The sequence below is a fragment of the Dama dama genome, chromosome 7 (genome assembly GCF_033118175.1).
Source record: "Dama dama isolate Ldn47 chromosome 7, ASM3311817v1, whole genome shotgun sequence".
NCBI lineage: Eukaryota > Metazoa > Chordata > Mammalia > Artiodactyla > Cervidae > Dama > Dama dama.
In genome coordinates, this window is record NC_083687.1 from 11,711,348 (window position 1) to 11,729,381 (window position 18,034).

The 18,034-nt window shown below is 43.2% G+C and overlaps 1 protein-coding gene across 1 annotated transcript in view; it reads right to left on the reverse strand.

Annotated features, from left to right (window-relative positions):
- The window catches only part of TCP11 (t-complex 11), a 161,836-nt gene that overhangs the window by 27,336 nt on the left and 116,466 nt on the right, over window positions 1–18,034 (reverse strand). The window contains exons 10-11 of the mRNA XM_061146510.1: window positions 10,878–11,015; window positions 7,778–7,874 (exon numbers count right to left, since the gene is read on the reverse strand). Of these exons, the coding sequence (XP_061002493.1) occupies window positions 7,778–7,874; window positions 10,878–11,015 (235 nt within the window). The remainder of the gene's footprint in view (window positions 1–7,777; window positions 7,875–10,877; window positions 11,016–18,034) is intronic.

Below are 18,034 nucleotides of genomic sequence, written 5' to 3' on the forward strand. Positions count from 1 at the left end.
TCATCGTCTATTAAGCCACAAACAATATTTGATTAAAAAAAAATTATACAGACAAGGGAAGGCCAGGAACTAAGTATGGAGGGCAGCAGAGCTGAACAAGCTGGGGTTTTAGAGTTGGCTGTCAAGGGCACCAGCACAACCTCTCAGAAGGGCTCCTCACGGTCTGGTGCAGCCACTCTCTGCAGTAGGAAGAACCCTGAACAGAGTTCAGGCTGAACGTTAACACTGATTCTGCATTTAGCGTAGAAAAGATGTAATTAGTTTCCCTTTACGTACACATACAGCAAACAACTAAGTGATCTTTCATTTTCTTATAGACTTAAATCTAAAAAAGGATTTTCCTTCTTTGACAACATCTATCTATAGATACTTCCAGATCAGCACATCTAAAACTGAATTCACTATCTTTCCCGTCCAAACCTGTTCCTCCTGTATTCCTAATCTCAATGGCACTACCAGGCAACCAGTCATGGAAGCCAGAATATCACTCTTTTTTCCCCTTCCAAAAAAAAGCAGCAGCAAAGGCAATTCAATTAAAAAGGATAATCTTTTCAACAAATGGTGCTAGAACAACTGGACATACACAGGGAAGAAAAATGAACCTAGACACAGACTTTGAATCAACACCTTCCACAAATAGAGCATAGACCTCAATGTAAGAAACAAACTCTAAAACTTCTAGAACAGAAGAAATCTGTGTGACCTTGGGTTTGGCAATGACCTTTTAGATATACCACCAAAAGCAAGATCCATGAAAGAAAAAAAACTGGTAAATTGGACTTCATTAAAATTAAAAATTGCTCTGTGAAAGTCACTATTAAGAGAAGGAAAAGACAAGCTCCAATCTTTGCAAAGCACGTATCTGATAAAGAACTAGTATCCAAAACATACAAAGAACTTATAAAATTCAAGCATAAGAAAATAACCCCAATTCTATTTTTTTCAAATTAATCTACTGAAGTATAGTTGATTTATAATATTGTGTTAGTTTCTTCTATACAACAAAGTGAGTCAGTTATACTCACTCTTTTTAAAAATTCTATTCCCATGTAGGTCATTATTGAACAATCCAATTTTAAAACAGGAAGCGGTCTGAACAGACACCTCACCAAAGTATAAATAGAGATGGCAAATAAGCACATGCTCAACCTCATATCTCATTGCTGTTGTTCAGTCGCCAAGTTGTGTCCGATTGAGACCCCATGGACTGCAGCACGCCAGGCCTCCCTGTCCCTCACCATCTCTCAGAGCTTGCCCAAGTTCATGTCCATTGAATCAGTGATACCATTCTATCATCTCATCTCCTGTCACCTTCTTCTCATTCTGCCTTCAATTTTCCCCAGCATCAGGGTCTTTCCTAGTGAGTTGGCTCTTCACATCAGGTGGCCAAAGTACTGGAGCTTCAGCTTCAGCATCAGTCCTTCCAATGAATATTCAAGGGTGATTTCCTTTAGGATTGACTGGTTTGATCTCCTTACTGTCCAAGGGACTCTCAAGAGTCTTCTCCAGTCCCTCACTTCAAATGCATCAATTCTTCAGTGCTCTGCCTTCTTTATGGTCCAACTCTCACATCTGTACATGACTACTGGAAAGATGAAAACCTTGACTATACAAACGTTTGTAGGCAAATGATGTCTTTGCTTTTTAATACACTGTCTAGGTTTGTCATTGCTTTCCTGCCAAGAAGTAATCATCTTCTAATTTCATGGCTGAAGTCACCATTAGGGAATTGTAAATTAAAGTAACAGTGAGATACCACTACACACCTATTAGAATGGCCAAAATACAAAACACTGACAACACCAGATGCTGATGAGGACAGGGAGCAACAGGAACTCTCATACACTGCTCGTAGGAACGCAAAGTGGGAGACTGTCACTCTGGAGGATGGTTCCACAGTTTCTTACACAACTAAACACACTCTTTCCATACAGTCCAACAACCGTGCTCCCTAGGACTTACTCAAAGAAGTTGAAACCTTATATCCACACAAAAATCTAAACATGGACATTTATAGTAGCTTTATGTTTTTGCCAAAGCTTGGAAGCAACCAAGATGTCATTTTGTACGTGATGGATAAATAAACTGTGGCATATCCAGACAATGGAGCATTTGTTTTTATTTAGTTGCTAAGTAGAGTCTGACTCTCTTGTGGCCCTGTGGACTGTAGCCTACCATGCTCCTCTGTCTATGGGATTTCCCAGGCAAGAATACTGGAGTGGGTTGCCATTTCCTTCTCCAGGGGATTTTCCCAACCCGGGGATCAAACCCGCATCTCCTGCATAGGCAGGAGGATTCTTTCCACTGAGCCACCAAGGAAGCCAACAGAATATTATTCAACACTAAAAAGAAATGCACTATCAAGCCCTCAAAAGACATGGAAGAAACTTGAATTTTTTTTTTTTTTTTTGGCCATACCGTGTAGGATCTTATTTCCCCAATCAGGGATCAAACCCATGTCCCCCGCGCTGGGAGCACACAGCCTTAACAACTGGACCACTAGGGAAGTCCCTTAAATGTATATTGCTAGTTGAAAGAATACAATGTGAAAAGGCTACATACTGTATGATTCCAACTGTAAGAAATTCAGAAAACCTACAGAGATTGTAAAAAGACCACTGGTTGCCAAAGGTTTCAGGGGGAGAGAGGGAAGGATGAATAGATAGAACATAGGGAATTTTAGGGCAGTGAAATTACTCTGTATGATATGGAAATGGTGAATACAGAAATGATGAATAAATACATTTTCCAAAACCCATAGAATATACGTCACAAAAAGTGAATACCCCTATAAACTTGAATTAATAATACATTAACTTGAATTATTAATACATTAATAATAATGTATTAATACTGGATCATAAATTGTAACAAATAAACCACATTAATACAAGATGTAAATAGAGGAAACTATATGTAGGAGAAAGGAGGGAATGTGAGAACTATTATCCATAAAATAAACTATGCTAAAAAAATTGTCTATTACTTTTTTAAAGGAATTCACTTTCCTCTGAATGCTTATTTAAATGACTTCTCTGACCAATACACTTAGGCTAATAAGAAGAAAAAGAACCATTTGAAAATTCTGAAAAAAAAAAAAAAAAGAAAATTCTGAGGCTGCACCTAGTCACTGACAATAGTGATTGGTCTTCTGGAATAAAACATCCCCTCTTAGTAATGCATGCTCCTTGTAAAACAAGAAACAATACAAAGATGAATAAAACAAAAATCAAAATTCCTCTCCCAACACTGCAATCTCAATCAGCAACGGTAACCAACTATAATCTAACAGTCGATTGTGCACTGAAATTGGTCTTAAAACTTTTCTCCTCATCCCATTCATCCAATCCATCTTCCAAGTTCCATAAATTGTTTTTGAAATGTCTCTGAAATCATCTGCTCCTACCATCATCTCTTACCTAGACTACAACAAAGGGCCATTAACTGGTTCCTCTGCCTTCATTCTTTCCCCCTTTCAATCTGTTCCCCACAAATTAATTCTAAATTCAATTACTTTTCTAAGATTCAATCCTGATTATGAGGTCATGCTCAGAGTCCATCAGGGGCTTCTCAGCATCAGCAGCACAAACAGCTCAGATGACCCTCCTGATACAGCTCTGCCTCCCTAACTTCTCTCCTCCTACTTCATAACACTTCATGCTCAACTATACCAAGACACTTATTCAGTTCACACCACTGCGCCTCCAACCCGTGTCCTCTGCCAGGAGCATTCCTTCCCACCCAGACCACCTCTAAGATTCAAGTCATCATAGGCAAACCTTCTGTTTCTTAGGCAGCTGAGAACTTTAATTAAACTCTATACACAGCTTTAAGTGAACTTAGCAGTCACTTTCTGTAATTCAACGGTGTCTCCTACAAAAGCGTCTTGACAGCAAAGACAGTGCCTTATTTGTTCACAGCTGCAGTTACCTCTATCTCCAGAAGTCAGCAATTTTTCCTGTCACGTGATAAGGACGCAACAAATGCCTGGTGAATGAATGGCCCAAATAAGGGATTTCCCAATTAATACAACTGTAGGTAACATTCTACTTTTGCTTTATTGACTACGCCAAAGGCTTTGACTGTGTGGATCACAACAAACTGTGGAAAATTCTTAGAGATGGGAATACCAGACCACCTTACCTGCCTCTTGAGAAATCTGTGTGTCGGTCAAGAAGCAACAGTTAGAACTGGACATGAAACAACAGACTGGTTCCAAATCGGGAAAGGAGTACATCAAGGCTGTATATTGTCACCCTGCTCATGTAACTTACATGCAGAGTACCTCATGAGAAACGCTACACTGGATGAAGCACAAGCTGGAATCAAGACTGCTGGGAGAAATATCAACAACCTCAGATATGCAGATGACGCCACCCTTATGGCAGAGAGTGAAGAAGAACTGAAGAGCTTCTTGATGAAAGTGAAAGAAGACAGTAAAAAAGTTGGCTTAAAACTCAACATTCAGAAAACTAAGGTCATGGCATCTGGTCCAGTCACCTCATGCAAATAGATGGGGAAATGGTGGAAACAGTGACAGACTTTATTTTGGGGGGCTCCAAAATCACTGCAGATGGTGACTGCAGCCATGAAATGAAAAGATGCTTGCTCCTTGAAAGAAAAGTTATGACCAACCTAGACAGCATATTAAAAAGCAGAGACATTACTTGGCCAACAAATGTCCATCTAGTCAAAGCTATGGTTTTTCTAATAGCCATGTATGGATATGAGAGTTGGACTATAAAGAAAGCTGAGTGCCTTTATATGACTATAAAGAAAGAATTGATACTTTTGAACTGTAGTGTTGGAGGTGACACTTGAGAGTCCCTTGCACAGCAAGGAGATCCAACCAGTCCATCCTAAAGGAAATCAGTCCTGAATATTCATTGGAAGGACTGATGCTGAAGCTGAAACTCCAATACTGTGGCCACCTGATGCAAAGAACTGACTCATTAGAAAAGACCCTGATGCTGGGAAAGATTGAAGATGGGAGAAGGAGACAACAGATGAGATGGTTGGATGGCATCACCAACTCAATGGACATGAGTTTGAGTATACTCCAGGAGTTGGTGATAGACAGGGTAACCTGGTGTGCTGCAGTACACGGGGTCGCAAAGAGTCGGACACGACTGAGCAACTGAACTGAACTGAGGTAACATCATCCTATTAGACCAAAGTCAAGTCAACTGCCAATAAGGAGTGACTTCAAACTTCACTTATTCAGGTTTATGCATTGCATCTATTGCCACTGGCCATTTCAAAGTGATTCTGTGCTTCCTCTAATAGTTTGCCAGAGCCTTTATTTTGAGCTTTTTCTTTTTTGGGGGTGCTATTCATTGTGGAGACCTCTTCCTAGGGGCCTAATAAAAATGCATTTGTATGAAGCCTGTGCATTTAGGTAGGTTTTAAAGCTCGGAGGAGTTTCTTTAGAATACTCTTTTGCATGTAAAGCACACTTCTTCCCTGAAATTTTTATGGGAGAGATAAGTGAGTCACAAATATTCTGTTGAAGAGAAATCTAGTCAGTTGCTTAAAAGAACACAGCCCAAATAAAATAAGGACGGACTAGGTTGAAAAGAAGTGAACTTATGATTTGAAAGAGTTGCTGCTTTGACAGTACTTAAATACTGCAGGGAGAGCTTCAGTTTCTGCTATGTTCACAAACTTTCCTGAGATCTGACATATATTGAAGGTATGTTTGGATCTGACACACAGCATATTCAATGACAGTTGCTCATCTAGCATAAGACACGATGGAGAAACCTTCAGACACAGAGCAGATGACACCTCTTTCTGTTTTGCAGTGTATTCTGGTGTCATTTTTTGTGAATGTGGTCAGGTAGAGTTGGTTTTATTGTTGAGCTCTGGGGTTTTTTTTTTTTTTTTTTTGGTCTCTTTTGGTGGGATGGGCTAAAGCCACAGGAAGAAAAACGTGATATATGTGTCCAGTATTTTGCTTTAGTTTTGTAAGAAGAGTTGAACTAGTTTTGATACCAAGAATAAATGGTGGAAAATGAAAAAAAAAAAAAGAAACCCTTGATTTCAACCTTTTTCCTGATGTAAATTTTGTACTGCCTTACTTGAGACCCCAGCTCTGAACAGTACTATTTCCCTGCTTCATTTCTCCCTCTTTCATTTCCTCTACTCATTTTTTTTCTCCTCTCCTGACAGCAACAAACATATCTAAGCAGTGAGCGAGATGCGAGAGGATCTGGGCTTTGGTGAAAACCTGTTCCCAGAGAAGCTGTGCTTGGCGTGGCCATCTGTTGGTGAGAGCAGATCAGAGCGTGAAAACCAGGGCAGCAACTTGGGGCATAGAACATCTCCTGAAGCTGACAAATAACAAAAGCATTTAAGGAAACTGAATAATCACAAGCTGCCATTGTGTATCTGTCCACTGGTGGGAAATCAGAACTGTTTTAAAATGTAAAAATCCGACACTGAATTTACCCACTGAACTGCCAATAAACTAGCAAGTCATATTAATACTTAAAATGGTTCTTATTTATTGCAATGTCAATATAACTAAGAATGAAAAATAAGGCTTGATGGGGATGGGGGAGCATTGTTTATCAACAGTATTCTGATCCTCATTCACAAATTAAGCCGATTTATGAAGCAGGGTGAGGGTGAAGGGACAGTTGAAAACACCACGATTATAAAAATTAACCTTTTTATCTGTGCCTGTTTAAATCTGTGACCACATAAGAGTAGTAGGAGTCAGGTGGTAGGCAACCAATATCCATTAAAAGACTCCAAAGATCTAGATCCCCAGGATTCACACTCTGGTGTAATCCTGTACCCTCAAGTATCGCCTGGATTTGAGGGTTCCTTTTTAGCAAATAAAATGTAGCAGGGGCCATGGACATCTCTGCTGAGGTTAGGTCGCGGGCAGCGTCTCTCACCCACCTACCTGCTTTCTCATGCTGGGTGAGGGAAGGCAGCTGCCATGTTGTGAGCCGCTCCGTGGAGGAGCCCAGGAGGCAAGGAGCTGAGGGCAGTTCAGGCTAACCTCAACAGCCTGACAGAGGCTGTGTCAGGGAAGCCACGCCCAGATCCCCGACCCGCAGAAACTGGGAGAGAACACTGTTTTAGCTGCTAAGTTTTGGGGTAATTTATCATGCAGCAATAGACAGCTACTACAGGCTAATTCCTCCACCTCTGTTAGAGAAGATCTGAAATGCACCTCAACTCTTACTATTGAGGTCCTAAAGTCCCCTGGTGGCTCAGAGGGTAAAGTGTCCCCTGTAATGCGGGAGACCTGGGTTCGATCCCGGGTCGGGAAGAGCCCCTGGAGAAGGAAATGGCAACCCACTCCAGTACTCTTGCTAGAAAATTCCACGGATGGAGGAGCCTGGTAGGCTACAGTTCACAGGATCACAAAGAGTCGCACACGACCAAGCAACTTCACTTCAAAAGTCCCCTCCAGTATTCTTGCCTGGAGAATCCCATGGACAGAGGAGCCTGATGGACTACAGTCCACGGGGTCACAAGGAGTCAGATACAACTAAAGCTCGACTTAGCATGCACGCAAAGTGAACATCTCAATAACTGCTTGGGTTTAGTCACTGGTTAAATAACATTTGCTTCATGACCCTCTGGTACTAATAATTATAATTTATTACTCTTCTGTTCAAGTTGTTGAGACCTCTTATGGCTTAGATTCAAACACTGATTGTATTCTTAAACAAAAATGCTTCCAGTCTAGTCAGTAAGGCATTTGTGCTAAATACCCATAGCAGGATGAATAAAATGGGAAAATCAGAAGAACCTGTACCTGCCAGGAGGCAAAACCTTCTCTTCCATGTGGAAATCACGATTCATCCCAATCTCGATGCTCAGCTTGGAAACATCATTAACTGTATCTCTCAGGCCTGTGACAGAAAGAACATATATGTACACCTGAAACTCATGTTCTATGTTAATTATATCCCAACTGAAAAAAAAAAGAAAGTAAGGTGGACACCAGTGAACTCAGACAAGTCTGAACTGCTATTTTATTCAGAGATTCACTGTGAGTAGGCTCCAAATTGAGATTCATCCCAGTGACCTAACACACACTCCTTCAACCATTCAATTATGTTTTCTGAACTCAAGGCTGTGTGACAGAGCCTCTTAGTAGCCCAGTGTGGGGATAAGGGAGGACAAAGAAACTATTTTATTAAAAAACAAAACAGAAAATGGAACTGATTAAAAACCTTTCTCTTGGGATTTCCCTGGTGGTCCAGTGGCTGACTTCCTGCTGCCAAAGTAGGGGGCCCAGGTTCCATCCCTGGTCAGGGATAGATCCCACATGCTGCAACTAAGAGCCCGCACATGGCAATGAAGATGACTTCTGGGTGGCATACCCCCAAAAATTTAAAGACTAAAAAGAAACTCTTACAAAGTAAAATAATAAAGCAGCAAAGAAGTAATTTGCAAAAATAAACATTTATCTAAGGGTATTATGACTACACTCTCCTCCTCCTGTCTTTGATCGATGTTAAATTCTCCACACAGAAGTACTGAATGGTATCAATTTTACTTGGTCTTCTAAAGTAGTTTCTAGAATTTAGGATTTCACAGACTAGTAAATTTCCAAAATGATTTTGAGCAAGGGACAAAAACTTGCCAACTTTTTGTTTTGTCAAGTATGGACAGTATGAAAACAGCAAAAAAAGAAAAGAAACCACTCTGCCACCACTAAAACCATTATTTCATAAAAGAAAAATAGTTTAGTAGCCTTCAAAAAAGCAGGAAGGGTCAGAATAAAGACTAGTCCTTAAAATGAATCAACTTTAGCTTTAGGAAAAACTCATTACAGTATCTTTATTTCATTCCACTAAATCTTGCTAGGAATTTTGTGACAAACCAGCACTAGCATTTGGGAACCACTGTTCTTACTACAGACCTAGTTGATAGCATTCCCATATAATAGGCATACATGGCAGTTATAATTACTTGGTATATAAAAGAATCATACACAATAAATCATCTTCTCACAATCTTTCAATAAAGCTTCATAATTTGTTCACAGAAAAGTATTTGGCTCCAAGATGTAGAGGGGATATAAAAACACTAAGATCAACCATTAGTTGATAACTGTTGAAATTGGGCAGTGACTAAATGGGGGTTCATTATTCCAGTCTCTGTATATGTTTGTTTTCTATAAGTAAAAAGGTTTAAAAATGTAAAAAGTAAAAGTAAAATTATCTCAGAAAAAAGGTTTCATAGAAGAATGCCTCTGTTCTTAGAAGATACACGAAGTACTTAAAGTCATGACCCTATAACTTCAAGAAAAAAATACCTATGTATAAGAACAGAAAAAAAAATATGGCAGAATATTAACAATGTGGGCATTCATTGTTTTTTTTCCAACAGAATTGAAATATTTCAAAATAAAAAGTTAAGGATAAAAGTTGACTGAAAATTTATCAAAAAGCCACAGATGGCATTTTTGTTTAGGCAAACATAAAGATGAATTTAACCTTGGGTGACAGGAAGGTTCCTTTATTTCATCAGCCTGTTTAAAGTCTTTAGTTTCAGGCAAAATGGCAAAATACAGTCAAATATGCAAACAGACTTGCTGCTAATTCACCAAACACAAAATCAGAACTAAGAAAATCTTCAGAGGGAGATTGAGCTGCTTGTAGCAGTTTATTGAAGCACTGAGGAAAACACACAGAAACACTTCCCAGCTTCAACAAATCAGAGTTCAGAACCTGCTTCTACAACACTGGTCTGTTGTCCAAAGTACCATAGCACTATGCAACTGTTACAGCTGCAAAATTCAGGAACGGGGAGGGCTCAAAGAGAAATTAGACATAAAAAGTAACTAAACGGATTTTTTAAATCCAGATCCCAAGGACAAAAACATTTTCAAAATAACTCGGTAAGTGACTTAACCAAGTCACCCTAATATATAAAATTTCAAATTTTTTTAAAAAGAGGAATTTGGTTATTCAGGTTAGAGCTGTCTTGTCTATGGGTTCATTTAAATAACCTCAAGAACTTAAATAGCCTAAACTGTTTCTACCAAAAAAGTGACTTGCCACCCCACATCATGTTCTTATCTATTGAAAGGTACCTACGCCAAGGGAGGATTCCAAAGCACCCAATTTGCTGCTTTTCCTTAACCAGCAGCGACCCCTTGTGGCTACAAGAGAAACAAATGGGACTGAATTTGAAGAATTTAATTCAGGTGGTTAAGGTACGTGGGCAGGCCTTCCGATTGAGGACTAAATTATCTGGTGATTATTATAAAAGAAATGCTGGATGCATCCCAGTGAGATCAGACCTAAAGAGTGGAAGAGACTTTGTGCCCCAACGGCAACATGAAAGAACACTGCACTATTGTTGCCGTTCAGTGTGGAGTCAGATTCTTTGCGACCCCATGGACACCAGGCTTCCCCGTCCTTCACTATCTCCTGGAGTTTGCGCAGACTCATGTCCATTGAGTCGGTGATGCTATCCAACAGTCTTATCCTCTGTCACCCTCATCTCCTCATGCCCTCTAAAAGGGTGAGGCCAGAGCAGCATTGCTAATGCAGTCCAGCAAGCACAAAGAGAACACACGCCCCCTCTAGGATCATTTCGGGTCTTTAAACTCTACCCCAGGTGTCTGCCATGTTCCTCCTACGAAATCAAAATAACAGAACACAAACAGGGCTCTGAACTGAGCCTCAATCTCGTCAGATTCAAGAAATCGCTCCTGGGTCACGTCTTTTCTCCAGGACCCAAAACTCTCTGCAGATCTTCGTTCGGTTCAATAGGGTGCCTCTGGCCTGAAAGGAAGAGGCTGGGGTTGGAGGAGGTAAGGAAAGAGGGTGCGAGAGCAGTGTGGCGCTTCCCACCCGACCCTCACTGAGCACACGCCGAGGCCGGGGGGCTGGACCTACGGGAAGCGGGGTCCTTGAGGCTGCCCTTGTCTTCCCGGGTCTGTCCTGAGCTTTTGGGCTTACAGGGTCTGCTCTCCGCGTCGCCAGGGTCCTTCCTGGGCACGTTTTCCTCCACGTCCGTCATCCTGCTGATGGAATCTAGGTGGAGAAGTAAACGGGGGCGCTGTGGGCGGCGGGGAAGAGGGCATTCCAACTGCCGCGGGGGTGGAGGAGTCTGGGGCCCGGCCCGTCGCGGACCCCACTGAGGGAGCTGGGCAGGCAGCTTCAGGGAGGGATGCGGGCAGAAGGGCCCGGAGGAAGGGGAACCCGAGAAGTGAGCGCTGCCTCCACAAGCGGGACAGTGCGGCCAGAGCGGGCGGCCTTCCCCGCCCGAAGCCCTGGCCCCGGGCTCCCCTGCCAGGGCTCGGACAACTCCTGGGCCCTCACCTCTCCCCCAGGCCCGCGGCCACTCGGCCACTCGGGTGTCGGCGGGGCGGAGGCCCTCCGCTAAGCGCGGGCCGTACCACCGCGGAGGGGCGGCGGGGGCCGGCGGCATGCAGGGCCGAGAGGCGGCGTGCAGGCAGGAGGGCCAAGCCCGGGCTCACCCCCCGCGCCCGCGTCAGGGTGGCACAGGCCGGGCTTTGAGCACAAACCCCCGCCCGTCTCCGGGGCAACGGGGCAGGGCACGTGCCGCCGCCCTCTGCCCTCGAGGGCTCGAGGCTTGGTCCCTCCCTGCTGGGCATTTCCCGCCCTCCGCGAAAAAAAGCACCCGGAACGACTGAGGAAGGGAAGGCGCACCGTTGTTTCTTCAGCCCGTTGAGAAAGCTTGAGAAACACCGGTCCACAGCCAGGCAGGTGGTTTCCTTAGCCCTGGGCCCCTTGCGAGAGGAGCGCCTTTCTCCCATTCTCCAGGTGTGGGAGCTGAGAACCCTGCCGGGTGCTGGTCAGAGAAGGCGTGGGGACTTGGAGGGCGGTGTCCTGGGGCTCGTGTGGGTCCTGGGGTGGGATCCCTGAGCTCCAGGGAGCACATCGCTGGCTTTTCTGGGTTCCCGCTGCCCCTGAAGTGATGTGAGGACCTGAGGTGACCCCTCCCCCTCTTCTCCAGTTCCCTATACTTTGGGGGACGGGATGAAAAGGAAATTTTCCACTCCACATGCTCCCATCGTTCTTTATTACTCTGACTTGATTTCTTACCACAAAAGCTTACTTTGAAAATAAATAAATAAAACAAAAGATGAAAGTATTGCTTGTAAGAAACCGAGTTCTCATTATAACCCTTGCCTTGTTAGTGTGGAATGTGGATTTTTCTTGCACAACTCCTACATTTTGAAGGGGAAAATTATGAAGAGATCCAAGAACATTTCTGCTTAAGAAAATCCACTTCACTCTGAGGCCCAGGCAGAAAGGAGGGGAATGGCCTGGCAAAGTTACTGTTTAGCCAGGGTATCTCAAACCAGTACATACTAAACCTACCCCTTCCTCTTTATCACCTTTTCCTGGTATTTCCCTCAGGGATGTCAACTGTGAAGCAGGCTGGCCTACTCCCCAAAGCCTGGAGAAGTGGGAGGAAGTTGCATGATTTCAGCCAAGTTCAATGAAAATATTCTTCACTATTACAGGGAGATACGTAGATTAGGTTGTTGATTTCTTTTTTTTTTTTTCCCCCAGAATAACGTTTGTGCATTTTTATTTCTCAGAGAAAATTTTCAGGATGACACCAGTTTGTTTTCCCACAAAAACGGTATTGCCATGAAACTCTCCCTAGTGATGCCTGAAATTACTGTACTCGAGCAGTTCATTTACATATATCACACAGCCCCTTTTAAGTAGCCTCTTCTTACCCAAGCTATCAGGAAGGGGCAGTAGGAGGAAACAGCAGTGGGGGAGCACATGGATGGGGGAGGAGACCCGCCAGAAGAGAAGGAAAGGATGGAGGCAGGAGAGAATGACCGAATTGCAGTTTTCTCAGGGTCAGTGTGGGGACAGCATTTCATGATCTTATCTTGAATAGTTATCAGAACCAACTAGGCAAAAGTTAGAAGTTGAGGAGAATAGAAAGATGATGTGAGAGATAAGTTCTCCTTCCCTTTGGGGTCTTAGTTAATAATAACTGATTTTTGTTTAATGATCTACAAAATGGTTTTACATTGTAAATCCATATGCTCTGCACATAATTTTATCTGTTCAGTAGGCAAGGCAGCTGTTATATTGGACCATTTAATAGATGAGCAAACTGCGAATCAGAGAGATTTCAGGGCGTTTCCCAAAGTCACCCAGCAAGCAAGGTCTTGATTCTTGATCATATATTTTTTAATAATTCATGCCACCTGACTCTGGCTGAGAAGTTGTATAAACAAGAAAATACAACTAATATGTAGTGGCATGGTAGGTCCCAGAATGGAGTACATAGAAGATTTGTTACTGGAGGTCAGAAAAAGGGTGAGAGAGCTTCCAGATGTTGGGATCAGTTCAAACCCAGCCATGAGCCAGAACCCTAAGCAAGATTGTGTAACCAATTTGGTCTTTAGAAATGGGTTTCTTGTTCAGCCTGGCTCCCCCTCAACCTCAGGACCCCTCTTTAAACTCTCATAATGGGTGAAAATGGATTTTCCATATATGTCCGTCCTTTGGTGGGAGTACCCCTCCCGAGTAACTCAACACCTTTACCCTATTAAAGTGCACATATTTCAAAAGACCCATAAGGCAAGTATTTCTCACCAACCCAAGGACAGAAGTAAAAGCCCTGTTTCCTCTCACGTTGCAGTGTGCCCAAAGCTGTCCACCCCAGAGGTGCTGTTTTAAACTAAGATGTCATATGTTTGTTTTAACACTATTTGCTCTATTTGCTCTTAGCAAATCTTTGAGTAGAATTCTTGTTTAAAGAGGAAGGGCTTCCTATACTTACTGGCACACCTTTGTACCCATATGGTTGCAGATACCCCAACTTGAGAAGTAGCCTAAGGGAACTTCAGGCCAGCAGCTAGAGTCTTCCTACTTCTCAACCACTTCCCCACATATTGTGCTTTAACACAAGCCCAAGAGTATGACCTATCCTCATTCATTAAATATGATCCTGGGCACGCTGGGTATAATTTGCCCAGAAGAGCAAATTATACAGAAAGTTGATCCTACCACAAAGACATTCTGAAAGAGGGGTGGTATAGAGAAGGATGTCCGTAAGAAGTAGAGGATCACAGAATTTAAGAGGAATCCTGAATATTGGATTTGCTAGCTAAAACAAAATAACAAAAACAAAACACGCCTCATTTTACAAAGAAGCATCTTAGGCTCAGCGAGGTTAAATGACTTGTCTAAGGTCACCACCAGTTTACAGAAAATTTAGGACTAGAACCCATATCACAGTCTGTTTATTCCATAATATATAGAGCTAAGTAAGAGTAAAAGCTAATATGGTAAATAAATATTTACATTTCCTAAAGAAAAATGTAAATGATAGGCCATGGAATGGAAATAGTAAGGGATGATGTTAACTAGAGGCCCAGACTGCAAGTAGCGTGGAGTATAGTAGAAGATAAACAGTCAACTAAAGTGGTAGGGACACGTAAATACAGGGTGGGACGTTTAAATGGAACCATTTGGAGTCATGTAAACTGGGATCGACTTCATTATAGCCTCCCTTATGGTACAGAACCGCACGTCAAAACTATTTGCTTTAGTCTCTTGACAAATGTGTTTTCTTCGCAGAACAGGAGGAGTGTGAGACGGGTCGAGGTGATCTGGGGCGAGTCTGGACGAGGCCCTTAGAAGCTCACATGGCAGTGTGATGGATGGGAACTCATCACAGATCTTTTCAGGGAAGGGGTTCCAAGAGAAGACAAAGCAGCCATGCTGGGGACCTCCTTCTCCAGTCCTGCTCCTCCCTGCACCAGGCTCCTTGCACACACCACCCCTTCCTCTGTTCACCCTGTCCACTCCCTCTCATTCCTCAGGTCTAGCTCACAAGGCATAACTCCGTCAGAGAACCCCCCATGGCCCTCCGTTAGTTTCTTCTTTTTTTTTTTAATGTGGTAAAAGTCACATAATAGAAAACATATTTAACCATATTTATGTGAAGAAAGCTGAGCGCCGAAGAATTGAAGCTTTTGAACTGTGGTGTTGGAGAAGACTCTTGAGAGTCCCTTGGACTGCAAGGAGATCCTAAAGATCAGTCCTGGGTGTTCATTGGAAGGACTGATGTTGAAGCTGAAACTCCAATACTTTGGCCACCTGATGTGAAGAGCTGACTCATTTGAAAAGACCCTGATGCTGGGAGGGATTGGGGGCAGGAGGAGAAGGGGACAACAGAGGATGAGATGGCTGGATGGCATCACCAACTTGATGGACATGAGTTTGAGTAAACTCCGGGAGTTGCTGATGGACAGGGAGGCCTGGCGTGCTGCGATTCATGGGGTCACAAAGAGTCGGACACGACTGAGCAACTGAACTGAACTGAACTGATGTGTATAGTACAGAGGTACTAAGCATGTTTGCACTGTCGTGCAACCCTCACCATCATCCATCACCCGTGTTTCTCACCTTCCTAAACTGGAACTCTGTCACCATTAAATACTAAGTCCCCATTCCCCCTCCCCACCCCCTAGCCCCTGGCATCTATGTATGGACCTTCTGCCTCTATGAATTTGACTATTCTAAGTATCTTGGAATAAGTGGAATCAAACAGCATTTGTCTGCATCTACTGTATACTGGAATGCATTTTTAAGGTTAACTTAATAATTGTCTTGCAAAGAGACATTTGTATATATGTCAATATATATGTGTATATATGTCTGCAAACAGACATGTATATATGTCAAACTCTGTTAGCTTCTGTCAACACCTATTCCTTTTTCTGCAAAGCAGTCACTGCAGTTTGTCCTTACACAGTTGCACATGATGAACCCTGACAGATTGTCTAACTCCACCGGGGGACTTTGAGTTCTCTGAGAGCAGGAACAGTATGCACTTCACTCACATAGTCGGTATCCCGCCAGTAATTGTCAGATGAACACACAGCCACAAACAGGGGAGGCAGCGGTGCCCGGGGGGTCAGGCAGAGTGTCTCCCCGGGCCCAATGGGTTCGTTAACGGTGCCCATCTTTCTCTTTTTGTCTTACAGACATGTTTCCCCTTTTTCTGTGTCTCCTCTGTCTTTAGGGTCCTGTGACTCTTTTAAACCAGCAAAGGCAACATCAGAGAGAAGAGGGAGGATATTTAGGGTCCTGTGTTGGGGTGGGGGGTGTCCCCCTGAACTGGGAGGTGGCAGCAGGGGGCACTGGCACCTTGGGAGTAACTTCCAGAGGCAGGCTTCTTCTCTCTCTCGCTAGAGTAAGCCAGGGTCAGCAGCAGCCCAAAGCCACAAAAACTGACTTTCAAAGTCCTCCTAAGAGCTGCATCTCTCGACTCCCCCAAACAATCGTGCCTTGTGCCCCAGGACACGGCGCGAGTTCCACACTTAAAGCAGTTTCCACAGAACCGCATTCAGTTGGTTTTAAACTCTGGGGAAAGCTGGCAGCCTCTTTGTGGGTTTTTTTAAAAACTAGTTAGAGGGACAATTAAACCTTTATGGGCCCCAGAATGTACCTATGCAGACATAAATAAGGATCATTCTTCGTCACCGGAGAGAATCCACTTTCTGGCAACAGATATATTTTTCTGCCATCGCAGGACAGGGTTGAGCTCACGTCTGAGGGCCTTTGTGATTAGGGCAGGTGATGGGGGTCAGCGTGAGCAGAGTTAGAACGTGGACCCTAAGTTCTCAAAATGGACACATCGCGGGCCTCAGGCTTAGCTGGTCTGAAATAAATCACAAACTCCCAAAGCCTTCCCAGAAAGCTGCCAGGAGTTTAGGCCAAGAACACTCATCTTGCTTCCTCCTTGTGTTACTTTGGGCCAAAAAACGGTCCATTTGTCAAAGAGTCCTGACTTCTTTATTTCCACTCTTACAACACAATACAATGCATTCACATATTTACAGTGCAATGTCCTTGAACGGTCGGGATGATTTTTTTTTTTAAATCTAATAATATCATTAAATGCACCAGGGGGCTCTCTCCTTAAAGGAACCTTTGAGGAAAACTCTTTTGTTAAGTGAATCAGTCTTTTGTAAAGCAAATCATCAGCCACCAACTTGTTCTCCAAATCTGAGATTTCACATAAGAGATTTTCTTAAACCAGGCCATCTTTAGATGGTGGCCTGTGCATTTTCTCTTATTTTCCTGACTTTGCTAAAGACAAGCTCTTCCTGAATAGACGTTATTGGACCGGGATGAAGGAATCTCAAACACTTGAGAAATAAATCAGTTTCAATCATTCCCGTCATCCATAATTCTTTAGAACCGCCAGCCTAAAGCAAAGTATAATGATCTCCTGACAAAGAATCCAGCTGCAGATTTGAAGGCCAGTCTATTTGAAGTCAGTTTCAAAAGAACTGCAGAAAACAAGGTTTTGCTTTTTTTTTTTTAAGTTATTGTCATGGGGGTTTTTGTGTGTGTGGTGAAATACATAGCATAATATTTATTATTTTAACCATTTGTTATGTGTACAATTCAGTGGCATCAAATAATCCACAACATCCACAATGTTGTGTAACCTTCACCATTACCTCCCCAAACTTTCAACATCCCCAACAAAAACTCTATACGCACTAAACAGTAACTACTCCTCTCCTCCAAAACCCCCTCCCTCAGGTCATGGTAGTCTGTATCCTACTTTTTGTCTCTAGGAACAGAGAACAGTTTTAAACTTCAGTTTTACTTCAGTTCGTGTTTTCTTCCCATGGCCGTCAGGGAGAACAGGGAAACCATGGCCATCCTCTTTGTCACCTTGGGGACTCTTCCCAGCACTGCCCCCACCCCACCCCCGCCCCGTTCCTCCACCGACAGTGTCTACTAGAGGAAGCCGGAGCTCGTTTGAACGGTTTAAACTTGCAAAGGGGCTGCAGCCCCCTGTGGGAACAAAAAGAGGTCACTGGGTCTGAGTCTCTGTTACAAGCTCAGGAATGGCAAGAATTTTCTGACTTCAATAGTCGGAGGAAGTAGACGGCTGTTTCGGTGTCTGAAGCCTGCTTGGAGCCTGCGTGCGGCCCACGTTCAGTGCCTGTCAGCTACAGAGTTAGTACCTGAGATCCCTCAGACCTCAGGCTCAGAAAGATGGAAATACAAGAAGAGCCGCGGAGAGC